Source organism: Lepisma saccharinum, chromosome 8, assembly GCF_977018435.1.
Source record: "Lepisma saccharinum chromosome 8, izLepSacc3.1, whole genome shotgun sequence".
Lineage (NCBI taxonomy): Eukaryota > Metazoa > Arthropoda > Insecta > Zygentoma > Lepismatidae > Lepisma > Lepisma saccharinum.
This window is the reverse complement of record NC_139236.1, coordinates 31754042-31780319: the sequence shown is the minus strand read 5'-3', so window position 1 is coordinate 31780319 and position 26278 is coordinate 31754042. Positions and strand designations below refer to the sequence as shown.

General features: G+C 39.4%; 1 protein-coding gene across 6 annotated transcripts in view; it reads right to left on the bottom strand.

Moving 5' to 3' along the window:
* Mical (Molecule interacting with CasL) overlaps window positions 1-26278 on the bottom strand; it is a 282128-nt gene that overhangs the window by 104660 nt on the left and 151190 nt on the right. For all 6 annotated transcript variants that reach the window (XM_083126409.1, XM_083126408.1, XM_083126413.1 and 3 more), the window contains exon 3: window positions 8637-8843. In XM_083126409.1, the coding sequence (XP_082982535.1) occupies window positions 8637-8807 (171 nt within the window). In that variant the 5' untranslated portion in view covers window positions 8808-8843. The remainder of the gene's footprint in view (window positions 1-8636; window positions 8844-26278) is intronic.

Sequence of the window (26278 nt, the reverse complement as noted above, 5' to 3'; positions counted from 1 at the left end):
TCCGCCACAGAGGTTGGTGCAAAGAGGAGAGAACACGGTGAACTTGGATCGGAGGAGCCATAGGGAAATGAGTACTTCTATATATAAAAAAATAAGTTTCTCTTCACTTTCCTTGCTCATTTCCTCGCATAATAACACACCAGCGTGGTCTAAGGGAGATTTCAGACCAATCAACAACAACGTTTCACACTGTAGCTGGATAACAAGGCCGCTCAAACCTGCGTTCTATTGATGAACTCCTGAAGCGACACGTGCCGGCTAGGTAGCTCAGTGGTTGAGCAATGCCACGGTATGCTGACCCGGGATCGAGTCCTGGTCGAGCCTACATTTTTGGCCGAAATTTTTACATACATTTCTTTTACTTGAAAGAATTATGTTACGCAAAAAGTAACTGAGCTAGAGTTACTAATTTCAAAAAGTAAGTAGTTACATTTATAGTCAGTAAAACGAGTAAGTAAGTAGAGTAAGAACCGACGTCCTTTATGGCAGTGGCCCACTGTTGCTGCGTTTAGGAAGAAACTTGCAAACAGTCAATTAGGTCTACCGCTGCCACCCCCTCTGTTTTGGCAACAAGCTGCAACCTTAGAATCCCTCCTTCTCGAGACGGCAAGCATAAAAATAGGATTTTGTAAACGTAATAGTCTTGCGCTGTTAAAGAGGGCCAGGATATAGCCTACTTCAAACACTGCGTAGCAGTTAATCTGCACACTGGATCGAATCACCACAACGGGAACTTCTCTTGTAAATACATCGCAACTCTTGCTGACGGACCGTGGGGCTGGGGATTCCGAGGACCAGCTTGACGTGAACCCAGAGGAGGTTTTCTTCAAACACGGAGCAGAATGAAGCAACTTCTGCTTCCTTTCCACGAAACCAAATGTCGACGGCTGTTCCACTGGAGTCATTGCACCATCATCCTTCGAGGTGCTCCACGCGCAAGATATCATCTTCTGCTCTTCATGTTGCTGTAAACCACCACAAGAGCGCCCATGCCGTACAACAAGCTTCTTGATCACGGCACGCGAACGGTTACTCCACGGTTCAATGTTACACTTCGGTCAGCCATGGTCGATTGCGTGGCCCAAGATATTCGTGCATGACACGTTTGCCTTCTGTAGGGCTTCGACGTTCTTTTATTGCAGGTTTAATATACTACTGTCGGATTAAAAATTTGGATACTCGAATTTGGACTCCCAATTAAAAATTAACCAATAGACATACATGAAAACGAGTTATATCAAAATTTGGCTTATTTAATTCTGCGTTAATCTGTTAACACAATATGTTTTCTTGAGCATGCCTTCTATTTTTTATCGCCGTGGGAACAAAACGTGCTTTTTTTTTAGTTTTGCAAACAATCGCTCTTTTTGAAATTCTAAAAATAAAAAAAACAGGTGGTCCGACCGTGATGAAATTTTAATACCGTGCAGGCAGAAAACTTTTAAACACAATTCTTAATTTTCAGATATTTAAAATTTGTTAAAAAAAAAGTTCTTATCAATTTTGCGAAACAACTTTTTCTTTGTACTGGGTAGTCCTACACATACAATATTGGTCTCGTTTTCAAGCTCTTTGCATCTGTTTTTTAAATCCATTATCACTGATAATTCACATTGCGAAACAGATTTTACACAGTTTTATTCAACGACGTAAAGATGTACGTCGAACGTGGCAACACCGCATGTAGTGACAGCTCGCAGTTTCCCCGGTTCAACGCAAGGAATATAGAGATTAGGTAAAGCCATCCGAAGATTGCCGATCTTGCACGAACGCGTGACGTCACCGTAGAAGCAGTGAGCTCGGATGAAGCAGACGGCCCCTAGCATTTATATGGGAGATTCAGAGAGCGAAAGTATATTATTACATTAGGACGGGGAAAATAGTAATTGTCATCCTCCAAGATGGTATTGAGGCATCCTTTTTTATGATTAGTAACATAATTGAAAACGCGCTACTTTTAAAAGGGGGCAAAGTACACGTGAAGAAAATGTATTTTGAAAATCCATATTCCTGAAACTTTCTGACCGATGCGCTACAAAGAAAGTTGCGTGTTCTACTTTAGAATTTCGTCATTTTACAAGTCGTTAATATAATTTTAACAAAAACGTTGCATGCTAAAGAAGAATTAAAGAGTTTTAAAAAAATAATTGATTAATAGACTTAGTTTATTTTACTTCGCTTATCTGTCACCTAATCGCAAAGATGAGGATGCGTGATGATATGATGAAATTGAAGAAAGGAAAGTAGACCCATGCCCGGGCGGGGATTCGAACCTGGGAGCCCTTGGCATCGTAAAGCGTTGAGCTAACCATTTCGCCACGGAGGTCAGCATTACAAGGAAATAAACAGAAATTGGCATCTATGTTTTAATATGCCAGAAACATTTGCGAGGAGGTTATTGAAGTAACAAATAATTATTACAAGACGTTGTGATGAAAATTATTAATATATATGAAATATCTAGAGTTGACCTTGCAGTCTCTAAATGTACTTTTAGGATTACGCAAATCCTTTACTCAAAATTGCTAGTGTAAATTTATAAGCTATTAAAATTTAAAACTTATTCCTGTTCGAAAAGAGAAACTGCCAAGTCAAATTAATATTTCGTAGAAATACATATATATTTGTCTTTCATGAGGCCAAGAGAGTATTTGGAGGGGATGCTGGCTTGGGAAGGCTATAGCCCCGGATCTCGATCTGAAAATGGGCTTCCAGTGGGAAAACATTCCTATGAAATAGTCCAGAAGAAGGGCCGAAATATTTTTTTTAAATGGCTCAAGAATACAAAGATATAAGTGGATATTTGACAAGCTTAGTCTAAAACTTACAACTGAAGTCGTACGTCTGTGTTTGTGTGTGGGGGGGAGGGGGGAGTGGCTACGTGAGGTAAGACAGTGGAATATGATTCACAATACTAAAATTAAAATAAATATGTGGGAACAATAGAAATCAAAATATGTTGTAGCTAGTGACAGCGCAATAGTAAAGATGGAGGGGTAAATCATATTTCCCCTGGGCAATCATTTTTATTATTCCGTTACACAAAAATGCATATTTTGTCTAAAAGAGCATTCATTCATTTATTTATTTTGTCGTTTTACTGGAGCAGATAAGAGAGAGAGAGAGAAATTGTCGAACAAGAATTGGGGGGCGTTCCTGCCCCCCCCCCCCCCCGTAGTGTGGGCATTGCCTATGGCTATGCTGGAGAAGAATGCACCAATTTTTAATACGCTATTAAATAAAACAGATACTTTTAAAACTTTTAATCAAATTATTTTGAACTATGATTTAAATTTAGAGAGAGCACATTCCTGTTTAATTTCATTTGGATGAGTTAACTTCTGAAGCCTGCCATTTCCGAGCCTTCTTCCGGTGTAACTGCGCTGCCCTTTGAGCCCTAGCTGCTGCGTTCAGGTGGCGGAACGAGCAGAATACTAATTAAAACAAATATGTGACAAATATATATAAAAAAAACAACGTGTTGAAGCTATTGACGGCGCCAAAGAAAAGACAGAAGAAGAACGTGGAGAGTGCAGTGATATTTTACGGGAAGCAGTAGGCACGTATCCAGGAATTCCTTTCGGGGCGGCTGCTGAACACCATTTTTTAAAGGGGTATCACAATTGTATGTTTAAGGCCAGTGGTGGCAATTGGGTTCCAAAATGTGGGGGTGGGGGGTGGACAAGGAGACAAGCATTAAGAGGCCATAGTGTGGAGGCAAAAGAATGGGGAGCAACTATCTCCTAAATCGTCGCCACTGTTTAAGGCTGTCATTTTAATCAGAACGTGAAATCGGGACATTTTCTACCACTCAACTCCTCTGTTTCCATACATTAATATTGTGTGCCGGAACCATCTCAGTATGTGTGTTTGTCCATTTCTTCTCATCAGGCATCAAAACATCTATGTACCAGAAGTGTTTTTACGAAGGTGTTACACATGCACGGAATGCACAATCCACTCGACAACGCGAGATTCAAACTGTGTGCTGGGAACTGGACGCAGACAGTTCACGAATATTTCTCTCTCATTCGAGCCTGAACACCACTAATGTGTCTTGTCCTCCCATGTTTGCAGCTCTTATAAAAGCCGAAACCCACCAAATTGTTCATATTCATGCCTAAGTACTCGCAAGTGTCCAAAATTGTCTGTTGAGTGTGTGTCGAACCCAGTAGCCTTAAACAAAAGTATTTTTTTATGCCATGAAATTCTCGGACTGAATACACAAAATTTGGTCCAAATCATCACTCAAAACTTTGATTTTCAGTTTATCTGTGCAGCTTATTTCTTTTTTAATAAATCGCTCCAATGCCCAGTCCGATACTGCCGAAATATTCACTTTAGAGGGAGAGACCTTCGATCTCTTCGTCTTTCGACCCGAACTACTCGTAGCACTACTCGAAGTTCCGCTGTCGGCAATGTCTTTAGCTTTGGGACCGAACTGGAACTAGTAGTAGACTTCGTTACTTTACGGTATTTAGTCCATTTCATTTTCGAATCACTAGATCTTATAAAGCAACCAATGGACACTGACTGATCACTAATCGACTGTATGAATTGTCACACTTACCTCTGAAGTCTCCACCTATTCTGTTGTACAGATCAACCGGGAAATTGAAGCCGCGTATTAATATCCTCATTATATTCTAGAACGTTTCGCAGATAAAACGATTCGTAAATATTGCCAGTAGTTCGACTCCTTCTCTTTTTCAAGAACGTTCCCTCTCGCGCTTTCCAGATACTAAAAAATTACAATGAATCCGAATCGCCCTACCTGCGGCGCTACCTTTGTTGTGCAGCTTCCAAATGCTGACAAGTGTCTTCTATATAATGTTCAAGTTCGCTACAACAACACCGAAAGCGTAAGAAAAGTTTACGTGCAATATTATCAACAACAGGGTTATAGAACATTGAAGCGAATAACAGCGAAGGGGGGCTCGAACCACCTGATCCCTACCTTGGATACGCGCCTTGATAAGTATTTCTCTCCTAAAATTATCGTGACATTATTCAAGAAGACAAAAACCAAATTTATCTAGTGTAAAATGAAAACTTTTCTGGTGGGGGGAGTCCACGAGTTACGATCCCCACCTTGGATACGCGCTATAAACAATAACCGAGTCCGTAGACATTCTCCGTCTTGCCTCGATAATTATTTATCTCCTTAAATTGTCGTCACATTATTGAAGAAGACAAAAACCTAATTTTATCTCGTGTAATCTGAAAAATTTCCTGGGGGAGGGGCTCGAGACACCTGATGCCAACCTTGGATACGGACTATTAACAATAACAGGGTTATAGAACATTCTCCGTCTTGTCTCGATAATTATTCCTCTCCTTAAATTATCGTCACATTATTCAAGAAGTCAAAAACCTAATTTTATCAGTGTAATCTGAAAAATTTCCTTGGGGAGCGAAGGGGGGCTCGAACCACCTGATCCCTACCTTGGATACGCGCTATTAACAATAACAGGCTTATAGACCATTCTCCGTCTTGCCTAGATAATTATCTCTCTCAAATTATCACCATATTATCCAAGAAGCCAAAAACCTAATTTTATTTAGCGTAAACTGAAAATTTTCTGAAGGGGGGCTTGAGCCCCCTGATTCCCACCTTGGATACGAGCTGTTACCAATAACAGGGTTATAGAATATTCTCTGTCTTGCCTCGATAATTATTTCTCTCCTTAAATTAACGTCACATTATTTTATTTGACACCACAAGAAACAAAAAATCTCATTTTATCTAGTGTAAACCGAAAACTTTCGGGGGGGGGGCTTTAGCCCCCTAAGCCCCCCCCCTTGGATACGTGCCTGGGAAGCAGTCACGTTTATTACACCCTTACATTTACATACAATATTATAAAGTTCTGCTTTTAGATCTCGCACAATGCCTTTTTCACAAAAATGGGCAATCTCGCATTTTTTTATATCAATCAAGCTGTGATATTTTATATTTCTTCCGTTAGTTTTCTAATAGTTTTCACAGCTTTCCATAGCATTTAGGCATGATTTCAGTTGACAAGAACAAACTAATCTTATTTCAAAACATAGAGCAAAAAGAAATCCAACGCGCTTAAGTTAAAACTCCCTTACATTGGAAGCCTGGAGAGAACAAAACAGGGGTTCCTTCGTAACAAGATTTCTTGAAAACCATTTTACACATTTGAATCACCTTTCTGATAAATTGATTAGAAAGGATGAATCTTAACAGTAAAAGTTGTAACTTTTCCCTTGCTACTATATTTTAGAAGATATTCGTTGTCAAATTTCTCAATATTTGCATAAGGAACCAGCCTTTTCCGTGCCGAGTGTTTCGATGATGACGTCATGCATCCACGGACAACTGCGCATACGATCTGCGCCGCCGAAAGAGCACCCCCTGGGTTCAACGGTCAACAATCACTGATAGGAAATGGAACTCATATTTACTCAGAGGAGTCCCGTGAACGCATGCTGCGCATGCGTCAATTGTGGGAAAAAGGACAGCTTACTCTGCGACGACATTCATGAGCATTTCTACATTCTAAAATAGGAGAAGTATTTATTTCACACGAGAGCGCTGAACTAAGCTTATATTAAATTTCTTGGATCTGAAGTGACACATGCGTCAATTGTGGGAAAATAATTATTAATTTATTTCACTTCAGATCCAAGAAATGTAATATGAGCTTAGTTGAGCGTTCTCGTGTAAAATAAATACTTCTCCTATATCAAGAAATTAGAATGTAGAGATGCTCGTTAATGTCGTCGCAGAGCAAGCTGTCCTTTTTCACACAATTGACGCATGCGTTCAGGAGACGCCTCTGACTCCAAGTAAAGGAAATCCGAATCTAAACAAAATTAACGACCTTTTTAAACAAAAAGGTAGCACTACACACGGTGTCGTCCTAATTGCGAACACAACTTCTGCCTTTGGAACTACAACTTTCTCTCCCACTTCCTGTGTGTTTTAACGAATTTTTTAAGGGACTAACATAGAAAATTCGACATGATTAAAGTCGTTGCCGAAGTATAAATAATTTAATAATAAAAGTTTGGCCTATTTTCTACATACTGCACACTTCTTCTGAAAAGAGCTTCGTCATTTAATGATATAATTATTAATTTCAAATTCAAATTTCAAAACATATGACACTGTACTTAAAAGTGTATGTACCTATACCATCAATCCCCTCATAGCCACTTTTTCGTCAAAAAAGAAAATAATCATCCATTATGATAAGTCAATCAGGTTGGCTATTGTTGCTAGTCAAACCAGCTGTGTCTCTGAGTCACTACCCTTATCAGTTTTTGAAAACAGGTTTCTCAGTTACATGTGTTCGCAATTACAGTCCGGCAGAATTAACTTGAGACAAATGGCTGCCGGCGTCGCTGCAGGAGTACCAACCTACAGCGAACGCTTGACTCTCACACGAATCACGGGCAATCAGCTGACAACGGGAGATGGGAGATTTGAAAAATAATTACATTGTGTAACGGAAATATCACTGATTTGGCTTCTATCCACCTATCCACACGAACACTCACTAATACACGAAATAAAAAATCAGAAAGAAAGCTCTATGCACTGCCACTTCGCTTGCTTCACCAGTCACTGCACGTGAGTCCTTTCAACAGTTGGTAACATTTCGCGCGCCCGAACACTAGAGTTTCCGTTGGCCCGTTCCAGCGGGAAGTCCCCCGCTCTAGCCAATTCGAGCGCAGTTGCATCACTCACAGAACGGCCATTTCTCTCAAGTTAATTCTGCGGGACTGTAGAACATGCAAGTATTTCCTCACTTTTGTGTGTTCGCAATTAGGACCATTTAGACACTGTTCGCAATTAGGACCCAACCCTACACATACGCCTGCGAATTATTGATTGATTGATTTGCTATATTTTACTTCGCTTTTCTACCACTTTTGGCTAATTGCGAAGATGAGGATGAATGGCGATAAGATGAAATTAATGAAAGGACAAACACAACACGAACCACACAGAGTTCAGATGCCAGAGCCTCGTTAGTCTGCTGAGAATTGGGTGTCTTTGGAAAGGGTCACCACACCCGACTGCGAATTGAATGCACATATACAGGGAGGTTATTTCAGTCTTTTACCGCGAGAGCGCCGGCCGCTCAGCGGCCCCTTCATGCAACAGGTCCTGGCAAATTGCGTTACAGGAAGTCCGTAACAGAAACAGCTTGTTTTGTAATGTTTCCACTTTTCACAATTACAGTTACAATTACAATTGAAATAAGCAGGTACCTTGTCGCAAGGATGCTGGAATGAACTGCAGTCTTACGAAAATAGCCTACAATGTTAGCTTTCATTCAATTGCAGTTTCAAACGCCTCCACTATGTCACTGACACATCCAATTTGCTAATGTCCCTCCTCCTTCTTGCTTTAACTTTCGTCACCTTCAAAATGCTTCGTCTTTTCATAAAAAGTTTAGGCTTCCTCTACACTAAATTTCTAAGTAAAACTATTGGGGGGGGGGGGGGCAACTGGGACCTTGCCACAGCGCCTACATTTTAATTCGCAGCTTCAGTAATTTCTGTTGACAGTATTGGAATTTGTACTGGCGTAATGGAAGAAACGTCAACACGCACTTATAAAAACAACGGCAAAACAATGAGGTGGCAGTGGCACTTACCTTGAGTTTTGAGTAAAAAATCGGAAAGTGCGTGGGGCTGATTCGGAGAACATCACACAGTTGGCGATAATAACCAAGGATAGACTTCAAGGTATTGGCACTGCAGAACTGTTCGAATATGTCGGCTGCCAAGGCGGTTACAGGAGAGACGGGCTGCTTCGCAGGCTCCATAACAAGACATTCTTTACCTCGAGGCTAAAACGGCTCCTGGAAAGATAAGGGAAAGTATAAATATTAGGGGAGAAGGTGGACTCTAGTATAACAATACACAATTTGAAAATTTAAAAATAAGACTTAGCATGCATTTCATCCGAAGCGAAAGTGAATTTTCATTTTCATAGTGACAGAATTTACAGAAATTGCATGACGACTTACTTAAACTTACTATTTATTTATTTACCAGAGAATTCCAAATACAGCTTTGGCCATTTTACATTGGAATGTAATAACAATGGAAATAACAAAAAATAGCAATTGAAGTAACAATAAAGAATAATAACATAAACTAAAATACATACATATGAGATAAAGTGGATTACATGTTGTTACACAGTAGCTTTTTAAAACGTGACTGGTTTTCAAAAATATCAACTTGGTTTGGTAGGGTGTTGTATTGACCGGGTAGTCTGTGCAAGAGAGAACGCTGTTAGGCTTAAACTGGGTTTCTGGTATGTGAAAAGCTGAGTGCTCCTTGTGGTGCGGAACGGTACTCAAAAGTGAATTTCTTCAAGAAGGCGATCACTTCTTATGTTCCCATTGGTTATTTTATGGAGGAAAATATGGTCTGCAAGTATGTGTTGTCTATCATTAGGGTATGGATATTTAGCATTTTCAGAAGGATGGACTTTTGTAAATGTTTTGTGGATGGAATTCGGTGGCGAACAATGGGCAGGAAGAAATTTAGAACAGAATTTAGTCTATCTAATTTTGAGGGGCATGCCATAGACCAGATCGGAGAATAGTATTCAAGTTTTGGTGAAATGAAAGATTTGTAAAAAATGCCGAGAGCAGACAGGTTGTTTATTTCAGTAAAACGATAGAGGAGACCCAGCATACGCATGGAACCCTTAGTGACTGCAGAGATGTGGTGAGAAAAGGAGACTTTCTCATCAAATATGACGCCTAAGTCCTTCTGTGCAGCAACCCTTTGAACGCAATTATTTTCTATGAAATATTGCGTATTAAATGTATTTTTTAGCAGCAGACATACAGAATATACGGCATCATTTATTTTTCGAAATACTAAGCAAAACTTAAAACGGTGTATAGTGATTCAATATATTACTATAGTGTGTTTTAATTATACTTAGATGATCTTGTTCAGTTATGATGCTACTTTTCAAAACAGTGCAAATGTTACATTCACTGATTGACAAGAAAATGATTTTCCTCTTGGAGGGATCTGCAACAAATGAAAAAAAAAAAGCCTACATAAATTATTCACAAATTTTATGCCAATTGTGATGTTTATATGTCTTGTGTTTACTTTTGCATACTCTATCACCAGTAATCGATTTTGTACACGATATATCATTTACAAAACGGCCCCCCCTAACGGTTATTGTTATTTCAATTGTTCATACGTAAGGCTATTCCCTATGCATTGTACAATGTTATGAGAGCACACCAAACACAGTGGATGTAGGGCCCCAAACATTCTAGATTCCGGTCATATTGGAGATGATGTAATTATCACAATGAATGAATTAGCCTCCCATCTACAATCATGTAATTGAAACTGCATTTTGCTAAAAATCGGCTCGGGACCAAGGGGGTTACACGTGAAAATGGCTTTGGGACTCAAAAGGTTAAAGAAATTGGTGCCATGCTTCGGTCGCCTTTATTCCCTTCCCCTCCGATTGTCTCAAAATATCCACTGATTAGAAGTGTGAGAGTCCCAGAACCTTTATAAGAGGACGCTGCCACAAAAATTCCCACACCGGGAATTGAACCGGAGTCTATCGCGTGTAAGTCGGGCGCGCTGACGACTTGACAGGCATATTCATCATGTAAATGGAATAATTTATGTCACAGCTGCGATGTAAGTCTTCTTTTGAGTCGTCGCCTTGTAACCAAGGGGTCGCGGGTTCGATTCTGATATACACCACAATGGAACTATTCAGGAAATGACACCTACAAGGGTCGTTCAAGGTTGACCGGGACTTTTATTTCTGCAGAGGAAATAGGTAGCAGAAGAAACACCAAACTATGTCAGTTTTTCAAAGTATTATCCGTGCGCGCCGAGGCACCGTTGCCATCGTTCTGGCAGCTCCCGAATTCCTTTGGCGTAGAAAGAACTTGGTTGTTGTCGTAGCCACTGGAAGACATCGCTCCGCAGTGCTTCGTCTGTCGTGAATTTCTTCCCTCCCAGATGGTCTTTTAAGGGGTGCAAACAAATGATGATCACTGGGGGCTAAATACGGACTGTAGGGGGGATGGGGCAGAACTTCCCAGCGCATGTCGGCCAGAGTTGTTGTTGTCACATTGGCCGTGTGAGGGCGGGCATTGTCATGGAGAAGAATGACATTTCCAGACAACATCCCAGGTCTTTTCTTGCGAATGGACTTTCGTACAGCACCACTCAACAATGTGGAGTAATACTGGGCAATAATCGTGCTCCCTTTGTCCAGAAAATCCACATGGATAACGCCCTTCATGTCCCAGAAGACACTTGCCATGATCTTTCCAGCGGACGGCTGCGTTTTGCTTTTCTTGGGGGGCGGGGAACCATTCGTACACTCTTGTCCGCGACATCGTTTGTTCACCATACTGTGCTTGCAATCGTCTGAAAATCTCAGCTGGTTTCACTTTCTCCTTCACGAGAAATTTGATTACACACCGCTGCTCCACAGCCACAGACACACTGCCTGCCGCCATGTTCGCTGCAACTACTGCGCATGCGCGAAATACGTCATGCCGGGCGCTAGTTACTCGCGAAGGAATACATTACGTCACCCGCACGTTTCATCATGATCCGGCTATTCATCGATTTTTTACGTACGAAAATCCCGGTCAACCTTGAACGACCCTTGTATATGTACATAATCCGTAAGAAAAGAATTCGGTGCTTATGGATATATGGTTCTCAATTCAACTGCACAATCTGACTATATATCCTCATATCATTAGAACAATTAATTAAATCAAGAAGACTTCAGTGGGTAGACCATGTACAGGTTTACATGATCCTTGTTGGGAAACCTGATTGTAAGAGATCTATAGGAAGGGAAAGATGAGATGAAATGACAATACTGTATTAAGATGAACCTGAAGGAAATTGATCTTGCTCAGAATAGGAAGAGATGTTGCTGCGGCAACGAACCTTCATCTCATGCATACTAAACTAGTAAATCAATCGCGAAATGAAAACATTTCCCTTCACGTCATTCCTTTCGATGAATAGTTATTAGTTGCAATCTCCCATCGGTACACATGTAATGCCATTCATTCACGTCATCCGCTATGGCTGAACATTGTTAACTCCAAGGTCCCGGTCAAGGTCTTGACCATATTCTTGAGGTTTTGAAATCTTCCTGGATTGCAGTTTCGACCTCCGTTGCCATAAAGAGGAAGGCAGCATCGCATCATGCCATAAAGAAGGGCAACAAAGGCACGCCATGCAACAGCGAAATTACGACTTCCATAAATAATGTATAAGCGTTCTCTAGAGCAGCAAGGAACTGAGATGGAATTAAAAAAAACAGGTCGCGTGTTGTCCTCGTGGCTTATAAATATGTGACTTTAGTGCACCTTTATATCATAGGGCAATTTCGGAAGAAGAAGAAAAACAGTTTGAATGCACTTGCAATGACTCATAATAGGCCATATTGCAATCTGATGTAATGACGGCGATTGAAAGACTTTTACAAGGCTCATCATACGCCTTGGAGTTGCCTTTTAATTTCCTCAGTCATTTCGGCATTCTTATTTGTTTGAATTGTTGTTTTAAGTCCACTTTATGCACAGAAAGGATAATCCCCAGTTTAAAGTGGGATCCGAACCACTGTGCCATGTGCCCCATTTCGCCATTCTTCTTGGGGAACAACAGAAATTATATACTGAACATTTTGTGTGTGTGGTGAATCATCAAAACGTGATTGCTACCTTACAGTGGCGTTGACTCAGTATAAACTTATGCCATTTCTGATATTAAAAAGTTAAATTTATATACCCTGGTTTTTGTCAACTATTTGTCAAACTTTCCAGTTTCTTTTTCCAAGCCAACTGGTTACATGTGTTAAGGAGGGGAATTAACCATTCAGTTTGTCGTCGATCATTTGCAATTTCATGTAGACACTTTATCGGTATTGGCAAAGTTTTTGTATCAGTCCACCCATCCCTATTATTATATAACTGTAACAAACTGTGTTTTCAGTTGTGTACTCACACATTAAAAACAACGCTTACAGCAGCTCGTTAGTGCAACAATTAAACTTGCTTTAAAAATAAATTTTTCACAAGAATATCTGCTTTGTTTACCCATATATTCTGTTCAAATCGTCTATCTTTCTGCTATGCTGTTATTCTGTTTTAATAAATATAAATCTAGAAGAGAACAACTTCATTTGAAAGATTATTATTAATAGATGCTTTAGTGAAAGAAAGCTTATTACAATTTGTTTATATATACTGTACATTTCTACCTACCCATTTAAAACATCCATTTAACTAAAATTGGATAATGAAGTACTCTAGCGCCTCTTTCCATGTTTGCTAGGGGGGCAGAAAGTGCTTTGACACTTCCCTATGGAAAATGACAACATTAATTTCATTGTACAAAAAAGGGAAAAGTTTATGATTTATTTTTTTAAAGTCGAATAATTAACTAAATAAGTTTCAGAACAACCGACGGAGAAGGCGAGTTAACTCAAGAAGTGGAGTGTAGAACTAGGAACCGGTTCAGCATTTGATATTCCCCACTCAGTCCAAATAATAAATGGTTTCATAAAGGAGTTTCTCACATCCAAAATATTTGTTGAAGCTCGTGGCTTAGATTTCTTCCTAACTTTCCAAGATTTATTCTTCGTTGGGATGAGTAAAACTTACTTTCCTAACAAGATATGAGTGTAATTATGTACTGCATGTAATGGTCTGAAATCTGAAAAACATGAAGGAAAGAATTGTGCTAGATATTTTCTATAATGTTTCGAGTAAAAGCGCCGCCACAAAATATAGTAGATTTATTATTATAATTTTAGAATATTTATTATCCGTTAATAACAACTATTGCTACTACTTTTAATCATTTTCATAGCAATGACCCAATCTACAGAAATTCCTGACACGTGTGTGTACTTCTGTTTGTGCAAACGTGGTGCAAAATTAAGTGAGAGTACCAGGAGTGTGCACTGGTTGGCTCTCCATGTGGTTCCCCAAACAGATGGTGTGGGCGATTCATTATTGGAGATACATTAACGCGGAAGTCCTCAGATTGCTCCTTGTTTCGCGGAAGGAAACTGAAGATGCACAAGGATACACTGTATTTCCGCATGTTTACACGATGCAAGTTGCAAGAAAGCGTGAAGCTGGAAGAGCAAGGACAAAAATGAGTTTAGTAGAGGGAAAGGAAGGGAAGGGCCCCATACATACAAGGAGGTTTCGCATCTGCTTATTTTGTCCTTCCGTTTCCTTTTCCTTTGACCTTTGAGATGAAAGTTGCTCTCTAGTGTAATAGTTAGCGCCATTTCTTTTATGTAGAAAAAATGCCATTAATGCGAGGAGTGCAGGAGATTGTTGAGAAGAGACGCTCGAAAATTCTCGCTAGAAGATCAGGAATTTTATGTTGCATCATTCATAAAGAATAGCTGGTCGCTTTTGGCGAATACACTATTCAACATTACTGACAACGCACATGAACGGAAAAAGTGAAAAGCCATTCAAAAGTACCAAAACCTTTGATTAATCCAAACATGAAGTATGAAAATAAATGTACACATTTACTGAGTGACATTCAACCTCCTCCCTAAAGTTATTTTTAAAATTATTTTCCTTGTCTTCGTTCCAAGAGAGCATGAGATAATAACCATAATCTTAGTAGAAGAGAATGTGGAGGGGATATATATATATATATATATATATATATATATATATATATATATATATATATATATATATATATATATATATTGAAAAGCAAAGTGTTAATATATTATTTATATTTTAAAGCAGCGATTGAAGCGAATATTGTTGCGTGGACGATCTGTACCCGAATTTTGGGTTAACAATGAACATAGGGGCAAGGGGATGCTTATATGGTGGGAATTTTGTTAGCTGCGGGATAGTGTCCTCGCATTCCTCCCCACTTCAGGAACTATTATCAACTATAACACCTTAAAGTCTAAGGTAAACATTCAAAACCTGAACTAGGTGGAAAAAAAAAACCTACGTGAACTACGCAAAAAAATAGTTTCTCTTCTTCCTACAAGGAGCTCTGTACACAACTTTGTTAATGTTTACATTATTCCAGCATCAACCATTTATGTAATCAAGTAAACCCAATACGTATACATATTTTTTTTTTGGTCGACGACTGATGTTCTAACGTACAGATGGGCCCTCTATCGCCTGACAGAGCTCTGTATTGGCAAAATGATCTTTCTGGTTCGCACGAAGTAATGGCACATATTTAAACTTGCCTTCTGCTCGTCTACTGAAGTTCCCAAGCCTCCACGTAAGCACTCTGCTAACACAGGGTGGCTACAAACAAGCAGAAATGAAATTCCCTGACTTTTCCAGGTTTTCCAGGACAAAATTTACATTTTCCCCTGACAATTACAAACTAAACTAAATCGATGTTTTTGCAAATGGAAATAATAAACTCAAAAATCCAGGTATGGATTTGTTAAGTACCAATATTATTTTCTATGAAATTGACTCAATTTATCTATTCTCTATGATTTGAATTCAAACTGCAAAATAGTGAACTTGGAAAATTATTACAATTCACAAGCTATGGAAGGATTACGGAATTTTGTCATACGCAGTAAGTTTAAAATAAAATACTTGATTATTTTTAAAGTTACGACTCAATGAATAAAGCAAACAACTTAACTCTTGCATATAAGTGAAACAATTGAATCGAACAAAATAAAGTGTCATATTTCCTTACATTATCAATGGGATTTCTGCTTCAGTACAGTATATCCAAGTGAAGTACTGTGAAACTGACAACATGCAGTTATACCATTAATGCTGTCAAAAAAGGTATGTAGGTATTAGAAATTTAACGCAAAGAATTTATAGAATTACATTGTATAGTTACCTGATTTAGCTAACCATACATTAAAACAGGAACACTCTAATAATAAAAGCTTCTGAAAGTTTATATACGAGGGGCATCCTGGAAAAAGCTCCAATGGTGCCTATACGCAGCACTGGTGGTCAGAGATAGACACACACCCATGCAGGCAGGAAGAAGTGGCATATAGCTGTAATCAGGTACAGTTGCAATGCAGCCGTTTTTGAACAGTTCTAGGTTAAAGATTGCAGCTGTCATACAGTCTCCCACCGAGCCTAGCCTACAATGCACACTCAGAATTTGGCACACAGCCACCAGCAATTGTGTGAGGTGTGCAGACCGGACGTCGTGTATGGTCAGACGATGGTGCAGACAATTCACGGAAGGCCAATCGAATGTGCACAACCCCATACAGCTGAGTACACACAGGCCCTTTGCATCACTTCAGGTGAGAGATCTTGGACCACTCCCTGTACAGCGCTGGCCTTGAATGTACTGACTTTCATCTCTTTGTTTAACTGAAGAGGTTTCTGGCAGGGCAACACTGCGGTAGAGATAGTTCCAGTCTTTGCTGTCCGACACATATACCATGGGCATACAAAATTTAGTGCCATGCTACGACAAATGCCAGAACAACGGTGGTGATTATGCCGAAAATTAGGTTAAGACTCACTGTTACTAATGCAATAAATTACAACTGATATTCATGTTTTATTTATGCCTAATCGGTAGGGACCTTGATATTTTGTTATTTGTTTTCAAGTTGGTGTACTTTCTTATTTCTTATTTTTTACTATACGGTGTTATTTTTCTCAAAATTCACATTTTCATTTTAGCGCATTTTCTGGCAAATATCTGAAATTATACCTTCATAGTGTTTTTATACTACTGTTTCAAATTGTAAGTCACATGGCTTACGCCTCTTCGGGAGAGTTCTTTTTGGAAAGTTATTTTCCATACCCCTTTTTTTAATTTTAAGGTAAGGATTTTAGATAATGGAATTTCCCCCGTATATACTGAAGGGTGCATAATGACCATAAGTGGCGACGTACCCAAAAAATTAAAATCAATCAATCTCACTTGACAGATACTGATGTAGAATGGCACCAAAAAATTGGCATTATCTTTTTTTGACTTGTCAGTATTAAGTTTCCCAAAATTCGCTTTTTTGTTTTAGAACATTTATCTGCCAAATATACCGAAACTTAATACTCCATTGTGCTTTTAAACGATTATTTTAAATTGTAGATCACATGGTCTACGTATTTTCGTGACAGTTTGATATGTTGGAACAGATTTTTGAGGAAGTAAAAGTGCTCCCCTGCACTTTTCCAGGAAGGTGTATAAGGGTGTGGATTTAGGGCCCCACACTTTCTTGATCACGGCTAAAGGTGGGGGTGATGTGATAAGCACCACGCTCCTGGCTACCTTTATCCCACAAAGATTCCTGAAGGTACCAGCTTCATATGATGCTGGGTGGGTGCCGGAGCAGTTTGAATAGGCGGAAAACATCCCGGTTCTCCCCCGCAGGGGATCGACCCCAGGTCTCTTGCATAGTAGTCAGACGCCCTAACGACTGAGCTCCATTATTACTCGCTTGACAAATGCCGATGGAGCGCACTTAGCTTGGTAATTCAAAACATATCTCGTGCGACAAATATGAGGATGTGGATCCCGTGTGACAGTAGATACGCACTCGATCTCCTGTTAGAACCCTGCCACTTTTCTCTGTGATGCAAATGGTTTTGATAGAAGTTGAAAAATCCTGGGAAATACATGATTTAATGTGGCTGTCGGAATTATTCCATGTACGTATAACTCTATAGTTTACTCTTGAGTAAAATGTTGGAAAACTTACATGTTCCATGTACACAAACATGGCCTAGAAAAGACAACAATGTTGGATTTCATGGAATTTTTCGTTGTGTTATAGGACATTTCTTTATAAAAAAAAAAAAAAAAAAAAAAAAAAAAAAAAAAAAAAAAAAAAAAAACACGCTAAAGACGCCAACAATTCACATTATTTCGATATTTCGAACGGGCGAAAAATGTGTCCAGACATCACTGCACATTCCTAAACATAATTTCGCAGCATTTACCATTTTTCACGGTTTAGGCTTTTGCGAAAAATCAATGTCCCTACCAATTGGAAATTACTTTCTGGCCATCCCTCGTATAAATCAGTAGATGGAAAGTGAAAATTTAGCAGGGCTGGCAGAGAAAAGTCAATTCTTGAAGAAAGTGATTTGCTTTTATGATTGAATGATTCGAGTAAATATGATATTAAAATATTTACGTATTTATTATTAGTATTTTATTTCATAATATTGCACATTAACTTCACTCAGTGAGAGATTAAGGACCATTTCTCAGGAGTTTAAACAGACAGGACAGAGAGTGGCGTTAATTTCATTGCAATACTAGTGTTGTAGTAAATTTAAGGTTGGAAGCATGCACTTGCCAATGTTTATATCGTTCACCAATGCAGATTTATGTTTCACTTTTTCGTGATAGTATTCAATATATATCCAGTTTTGTTGGATTCTTCTTGATATCTAAGAATAGTGCAATGTGATTGTAAACGTATGTTAACTTGTGCGAAACCAGTAATACGTCAGGATGATGAAAGAAAACCTTTGTAAGCACTGCTACATTAAATGAGGTGAAGTGAGCCAGAAGAGTAATAAAATTCCAGCAGCATATTTGCAGTCTAAAGCTCTTCTTGTTTATGCATACGATTTTTGTTGGATGTTGCAGTCCGAAGACATCGAACAAAAATCATAAGAGTCCCATGCATGCAATTTCTGTCACATGTTGTAGTGAGATACTTTGTCGGGTGGTGATATTCGACAAAAAACAGGTGTATCAATGGAACCTATTTGTTTCCATGTTCCTTCAGTTTGCCCAACAGAATGCCTTACTACGACATCTGACAACTATCGGACGGTGCCACCCGCTCCCATCCCCTCCATCTGTTGACAGCCCATACGGACAAGAAAAAATGATAATTCAATGCATTTTCCACGTAATATTTAGAGGGTTAACCTTTACTCCCTCGATGATATTCTATGGTAACATTAGAGTGAGGTTGTTCTGACCCGATTAAACCATATGGTATCATGGTGCAGATTACGACATGAATGTGCTGTTTGGACCCTCATACTCTTCTGTTTGGGTTGAAACTGTCACAGGTCTGGAGCAAGCCTGGGTAAATTCATATTGATGATCAACCTCCCCCCACCCCCTCTTCGCAACATATCCATGACACATTTCCGAATAGTTTCACATTTTGGCTCATTATTCAACTTGTATGGCACCCAGGAACATGAAACAAGTTTCAATCTCTTTGGAATCGTCCATTCTTTGAAGAGAATACTAAGGTTTGCGCCTTCTCCCGAAAATAGCGAGAGAAGAGGGGGTGAAAACTCCAGATTTCTGAATTGTACACGGTTGCATGCTATGATGTTTTAGCTGCAAAACATAGTGATTCGGATCCCACTTTAAACTGAATGCCCAGTCCCAATTAGCCTTACTGAGCACAAAGTCATCTTCGCGATTAGTCAAAAGTGACAAAAAAGCGAAATAAAATAAGCGAAATCAATCAATAAATTATAGAACAAGAAACAAACCCACTTTCGAGAAACTAAATGTCCCAATTATTATACACAGCTTACCAGAAGGTAGCTTCCATGCTAGATCACTTCACAGACACCTGAAAAAAAATATACTATTTTCATTATAGTATTATTACGTGCATTTAGCATTCGACTAAGACTTTCAGCTGCTAATAGCAAATGTAAAATGAATCGTTAGTACTAATACGAGGAATATAACGTCACCAACCGGATACAAGCAGCGATAATGGTTGTCGCGCATACTCAGCCCATGAGAAAAATTTAGACCCATTATTATTTAATGAACATAGGGAAGCTTAACTCTGGAGAGAGAGAGTTTCACAATTCCGGCCATTGACTCTGATTTTTTAGCGGCATAACGAAAATAGCGACCGTTACAGGGCTTTCCATGAATAGTTGAGTGCAGGGGTGCCCCCATGACAGCACTCAACGAGCATAAGCCAGCCCACTCAACTAGAAGTAAGGAACCGTGCCAAACAGGAACCAAATGCTGCTGCCAAGGAGTTGCAGCGAGTTTCGAAGAATTCGCCATCAAATTTCGTCACGTTTATCTTCACCACTTAAAACTTAATTCAACGTTAATCTGCCTCGCATGTTAAGAACAGCATTTCTTTTTCACTAGACCAATGCGCATTTAATTATCAGGATGGGTACTCTAAGGCCCAGTAAAATTCAAGCATAACTCTCGGTTCTCATACGAAACTTCCAAAAAAATAAGACTAAAAATAACAGCTTTTACATTCGAATTAATTGACATTAACAATTTTACACTAAACATTTACGAATAGTTCCTTGCACGTCTTGCAAAATATGTAAATAATTATTTACAAACAAATTTTACTCCGTTTCTTCTTCTTCCAATTTTTACGCCGCTTTTCTACCTTTTGAGTCAATCACGACGATGAGGATGATTACTGAGCTGATGAAATGGTGACTAGAGAAACACAAAGATACATCAATGCTTGACTAGGATTCGAACCTGGAACCCATGCCGTCGCAGCGCGTTACGCTGCCCATTCGCCACAGAGGCCGGCTTAAACATGAATAAGAGCACAATGAATTTGAGGGGAGTTCCATAAATCGTTATTGCTGATTTGTTCACAATAACAAAATAGATAATGTGTAATAACGTTAAGGAGTTCGATACTAAACGTTGAATTTCGGTCATACAGCAGTACATAGCTAACAAGGTCTGATGTGACGCCATCACATGGTTTACTGCTACATCTTGTATAGCCACTGTTTGCGCCATATAAACAGCCCATTTAAACAACAACCCTACTTTCTAGTTACAAATAAAAGCTACTGCGGTAACTGTGATGAGAATCTTTATGAATGTCTAAACATCATAGGCATGAATTAGTGAGAGCAGGAAGTTTAATACTCGTAACTTCTTCACGTCTTTAAAGAAAATTCGCGGAAAATTCACGTAGAATTATCGGCCAGCAGACACCATGATTAAAAATAAGGGGTTATGAAAGGAAACGTGGAAACGAACCGAAATGTTCCTCGCATACAAAAACAGACCTTACCACTCACCCGCAATTATTTTTGTGCCTCTTTAGGTTAATCGCGACTATGAGAGTGAATGATGGTTGCTGAACTTGGTGAAGGGGAACATACAAACACCCCTATCCAGATAGGGATTCGAACCTAGAAAATTTAGTGGTGAGACCTGAGTCGATCACTTAACTCCTTCGGACGCTGAGGCTGGCGTATCCAGCAGGGGAAAGGGGGGGGGGCACTTGCCACCCCAGAAAACGAGTGATGAAAATTTTCATTCTGGATTTACAGTGGAAAGTACAATAAGTGTTACGTCCATTTTCAATTAATTCAAAGTAAAGAATTGTAAAAATTGTAAAGTCTATACTTGCATGGACTGGAAAAACATTTTGTTTTGCCACTCCACTCAAAAAAGGCTGGATAAGCCAATGGCGGCAGTGAAGGGTCCCAGTTGCTTAACACAACAACTAGTGTCCTGAATATCTATAATAGTCATTTATGTCTATATTTAAACTCTCCCTACTACTAAGAGTTCCTTACTATGAAATCCTACAGTAAATCCATAGACCGCCTACCACCCGAGGAATAACACGTTTTACCATGTCAAATGCGTACCAAGGAATACCACACACTATTTCATACATCAGCATATGTGATGCACGAGATTCAGTCGCTGAAAGAATGTGAGTAGAGACTAGTTTCTCCCTCTGCGAGTAAGACGAAAGTAAATGAAGTAGAAGTCAGAGAATAAACGCATAAATAATTCCGGTAGCCGTTTGGATCCCACGACCTAATAAGGACTAGTAGGCGCGATGCTCTTTGATCTCAAGAGGTCGCAGTTCAAAAGACATAATGAGGCTCTCTGGCCTACGGCATCAACGTTAATTACAAGGCGCGGACTGCATTTAACACCTGTTGAATGTTGATGTCCCTACTTGTACTCTGTGCCGGTCGCTTGCAGGTAAGAGAAATGACTCGACACAACTCCTTATCGCTTACAAGTGTATCGGATAAGAAACAAGTGTCGGCGAAAGGACTGTAGTAAACAACAAAGGAAAAGGTGTTTTGGATGCGAAACAATGCATTAAAAATATATAATAGGTTTTGATTCATTACTAACCTTATTTATTAGCACTCTTTACGCTGTATAGAGTATACATCATGAGTAGTTAAGTTGCATCGATACACTACAGTGTGTATCACAATAGAGTAAACACCTTCAAGAATTTATTTCGACTAAACTATATGGAATACAACAATGATATTTGTTATGTAGCAATGAGTAACACTTCAAGTTTCTATGAATGTCTACAAATGTATCTTCCACCAGCTATGCAACACACATCCCCATCGAAATCCGAGTTCTTGCCACACTTTTCCCAAGAACTCCTCGTCCATCAAAGAAAGGGCGTTTCTTATTTTCTCATTTAGCTGTTGCACATTCTGTGGTCTAGGTGGCACATAGACTTTCACAAAACCCCAAATGAACAAGTCAAGAAGTGTAAGGTCTGTGGACATGTGAAAGTCGCCATTATTTTTTTTTAACACTACCCCAGCGCTACAATGAATGTGTTTACAAAAGTCTTGCGCATGAAAACAAAACTTGATTTTTTGTTTCTCATTGTTATTACAATAAACCTAATTGCTGTGTTTCAGTTATTTTTTTAGCAATAAACCTGATAAGTTGTTATACTCTATTATGATACACGTTGTATATTATAAAAGCCCGCGGATGGATGTTCTCCTTCCAGTTCAAGCAAATTTATGTGCAGAACCAATGGTTTCTGAAATAATATGCACTTACATGCAGCAAAGTATATGCATCAGCTCCAACAATAAATAAATAAATAAAATAAAATTAATAAATAAAAAGAATGAAAGAAGTCTATAGCTCAGACCAAATGTTTTAAGTCCATCATCGAAAAAAATGCTGGAGGGTGCATCAGAAAATCGCATCCACTGATGCATTAAAATATAGTTCGGCATAGAAAGGAATACTCCCTTGATTCATGTAATGCACTTTGGCGTTGCCTTTACAAATGATATACAACAATGCATCAAACTGTAACTCTGATTCTTGGAACTTCTCACTTTAATGCATGAATCGATACTTTTCTGATGCATCAAATAGATTTGATGGATTTAGTTTTCTGTGTCTACGAATATGGTTGTCCTATTACACTTTCTCTTCCCCCACGCTTGGGGGCAACCCTTTCGACCAACAAAAGGCGATAATTATGGATGTTATGCAGGAGAGAGAGAGAAGGAAGGGGCAAACGCCCCAATGAATATTCAGCATCAGGAGGGTGCGTTTTTTTAGAGCACAAGTCCTCTTAATAAAGCACTGCAGAGGGCTTAACTTGTCACGTGATACAGATCACATAACTAAACCTGACAGGAATTGCAAATAAAGTTCCAGACCAGACTTACTAATTCGCAATTTTTAAATTCCCAAAAGACCGAGAAACCAGGCTTTCGTGGAGATTCACCGGTGCGAAAATGAATTGGCGCATTTCGCCAAAGCTCGACTCGGACGAAGGGATTGTGCAAAGAAACCGTTAAGATTATTTGAGCCTAATTACCTCCGCGAATGTCACTGCATATGTAGGAGGAATCTGTGGCGTACTCCGTTGGTGTTACACTGCAGTCGATTCTCTCTCCAAGCTAGTTCTACAGAGCACAACATAGCAATTTGCCAAAATCAGTCTTCTCTGGTGAGATTGGCAACATAAGCAATTCTATAAAATTGTCTACATATTTATATCAACTCGTTCCTTATCTCTGTCACTTGAAGAGGCGCGTGCAGTTTGATAGGATCTTTAAGGTTGTCAATTCATCTCAAAGACATGTAAGGAACTTACAGCATGATTATTACCAAAGCAAGGTTTTCTGTAACCTGGTCATTCTGTACGTAGTAAGTCGTATCCGGAAAACAGCATTGTCTACACATGTTATGGAGTGCAGAAAATTGAGAAAAATAATTATACAACATTCTAACAACTTTCTCGATTACAATCGACATGGATTACTTTTTCCTCTCGCATAATGTGCAGAAGGACGCATCTTAACTCAAGCATGGTAATGTACACTGGCAAAATAATTTCGATCCTGTAATAATGTATTGGTGATACGTATGTGTTGCGTACATTCCCCTTAACCGTCCCTGTTAAAATATAATATCGATAGCCGTTTATCATACATTTTAAGAACAAGACTGTGTATCATACAGAATCCTATGTGTGAATCCAAACGTTAGGTACGATTTCTTTAAAGCCCACTCTTATGCATGGAAAGGTTAGTTAATTGGTTTAAAGTGAGATCCGAACCTCTGGAATGTGGTCCCACTGAGAACAGAGCCAGGGGACCTGTCGTTTACAAGGCTATAGTGTAAGCCGTTTAGCTATAAGGGTGACTTGTGTGTTTCTGGAACAGAACTAGTTGATATGGTGAAATTCAACCTAAACTATCTTGGGAAAGCAAAATGCTACACTTAAACTTCAATAGTGCAATTGCGAATTTATTGATTTATTTATTTTCGTGTTTCTGCCACTTTTGGCTAATTGCGAAGATGAGGATGAATGGTGATGAGATGACATAAATGAAGGGACAATCACAAACACCCATGGACAGCACACAACATGAACCCTACAGAGAATTTTACTGGCTACGAGTTCAAACGCCAGAGACTCGCTAGTCTGCAAAATGCAATCCAAGATGTGCTGCGTGGAAGGGAGGTTGACATTTGAGTGTCTTTGGACAGGGTTGCCCCTTACACCAATCTAGTGCACAATTGTTTAAAATACTGTTGCAGGGGTGGAAGTAGTAAAAGGTCAAAAATACTGACAAAAAACAAACAAAAAAACAACATACGGACTAATTACTGACCAATATAATAGAAATCTGATGATACAATTGAAACGGGGATTCCTGAAATCATATATCAACGGTTATCACAAAACAAAAAAGCAATAAAAAAAGAAAAAGAACAGCGACCGTGAACTTTCACTGGCGACCGATGCATCTAGCAGAACCCTCCTGGGTATTTCACAAATTTGATGGAGCTGACACACTTCCTGAAACCGGGTTTAGGTCAAGAATTTGGATCTGCTTCCAGAGGACGGAAAAAAAGAAACGAAAATCGCGGCGGCGTCAGTAGGTCAGCTGTAGTTTTTAGTCGCGGCTTCAGTGAATCGCATCGATCCGGGAAAAAGCCGCGAGGTCCACAGCCGCTGCAATCACCAGAAAGAACAACACGAAAACTGCCAGTGATACAAGTGGGTTTATGACATATCGTTTCCGCGTAAGAACTGGACCGAAAAATGCTGAAGATGGGCGAATTACGTTGAGAAGTCTTCCAGAACTTCTTCGGGTGATATTACAGTAGAAGATTGGTTCTTCCACTTACATCTGCCATCAGTGCAGACAAAGAAACGTTAACGCACCACCGATATTCTGGGTACTTTACTTGCAGTAACAGGTGCTGCTGACATGCCGGTATAGGTTTCTCCTATCATCATTATCTTAACATCTGCTCCGTTGCGTTTTTACTGTAACCAAGAAAAAGTTAAGAAAATCACACAGAGAAAGGGTCCCAATTTTTGAAAATTCTGTTTAACCCAGTAGTGTCCAAACTTTAGTCTATGCAGGGTACATCAAACAATTGGTCTTTGGCCATATTAAATTCTACTCGATATAAAATTAGAAGTTTTATGAGTACTAAGGTAAAACAATAAAAAGCCGTGGTGGGCCGGATATGGTCCACGGGTCGTAATTTGGGCGGCCCTGTTTTAACCTATCGAGGCCTCCCCGATGCCTACTGGTAACACCGTCGTTTTGTAATCAAAATGATCTGGGTGCAACACGTAGTGGTTCGGATCGCACTTTAAACTACAGCGCCATCCCGGTTAGCCTATCTGTGCATGAAGCGAACTTCAAATAAAAACTCAAACTCTGTTTAACCTATTCTCTTGGATAATGTTGCCCAGTTTATATCGGTGCATTGCAAGATAAAAATATCAATTTTACACGCACAATCAAATGCAAAATTGTACAGCATATTTGCCAGAATCATGGTGGTTAGTCAATTTGGCGTACGATTGTCATGAGAGGAACCGAGGTTTGTTTCCCGGAGTGGGTGATCCCAAATGTGAATTTTTCCGACAATGTCTCTGCATAAGGCGCCACTGTGGCTCACCAAGCCTCTAATGTGTCCTGGGGATAAGCCTGTGGGTCAAAGGTGGCCGGAGTGAGGTGATGATCACAATACC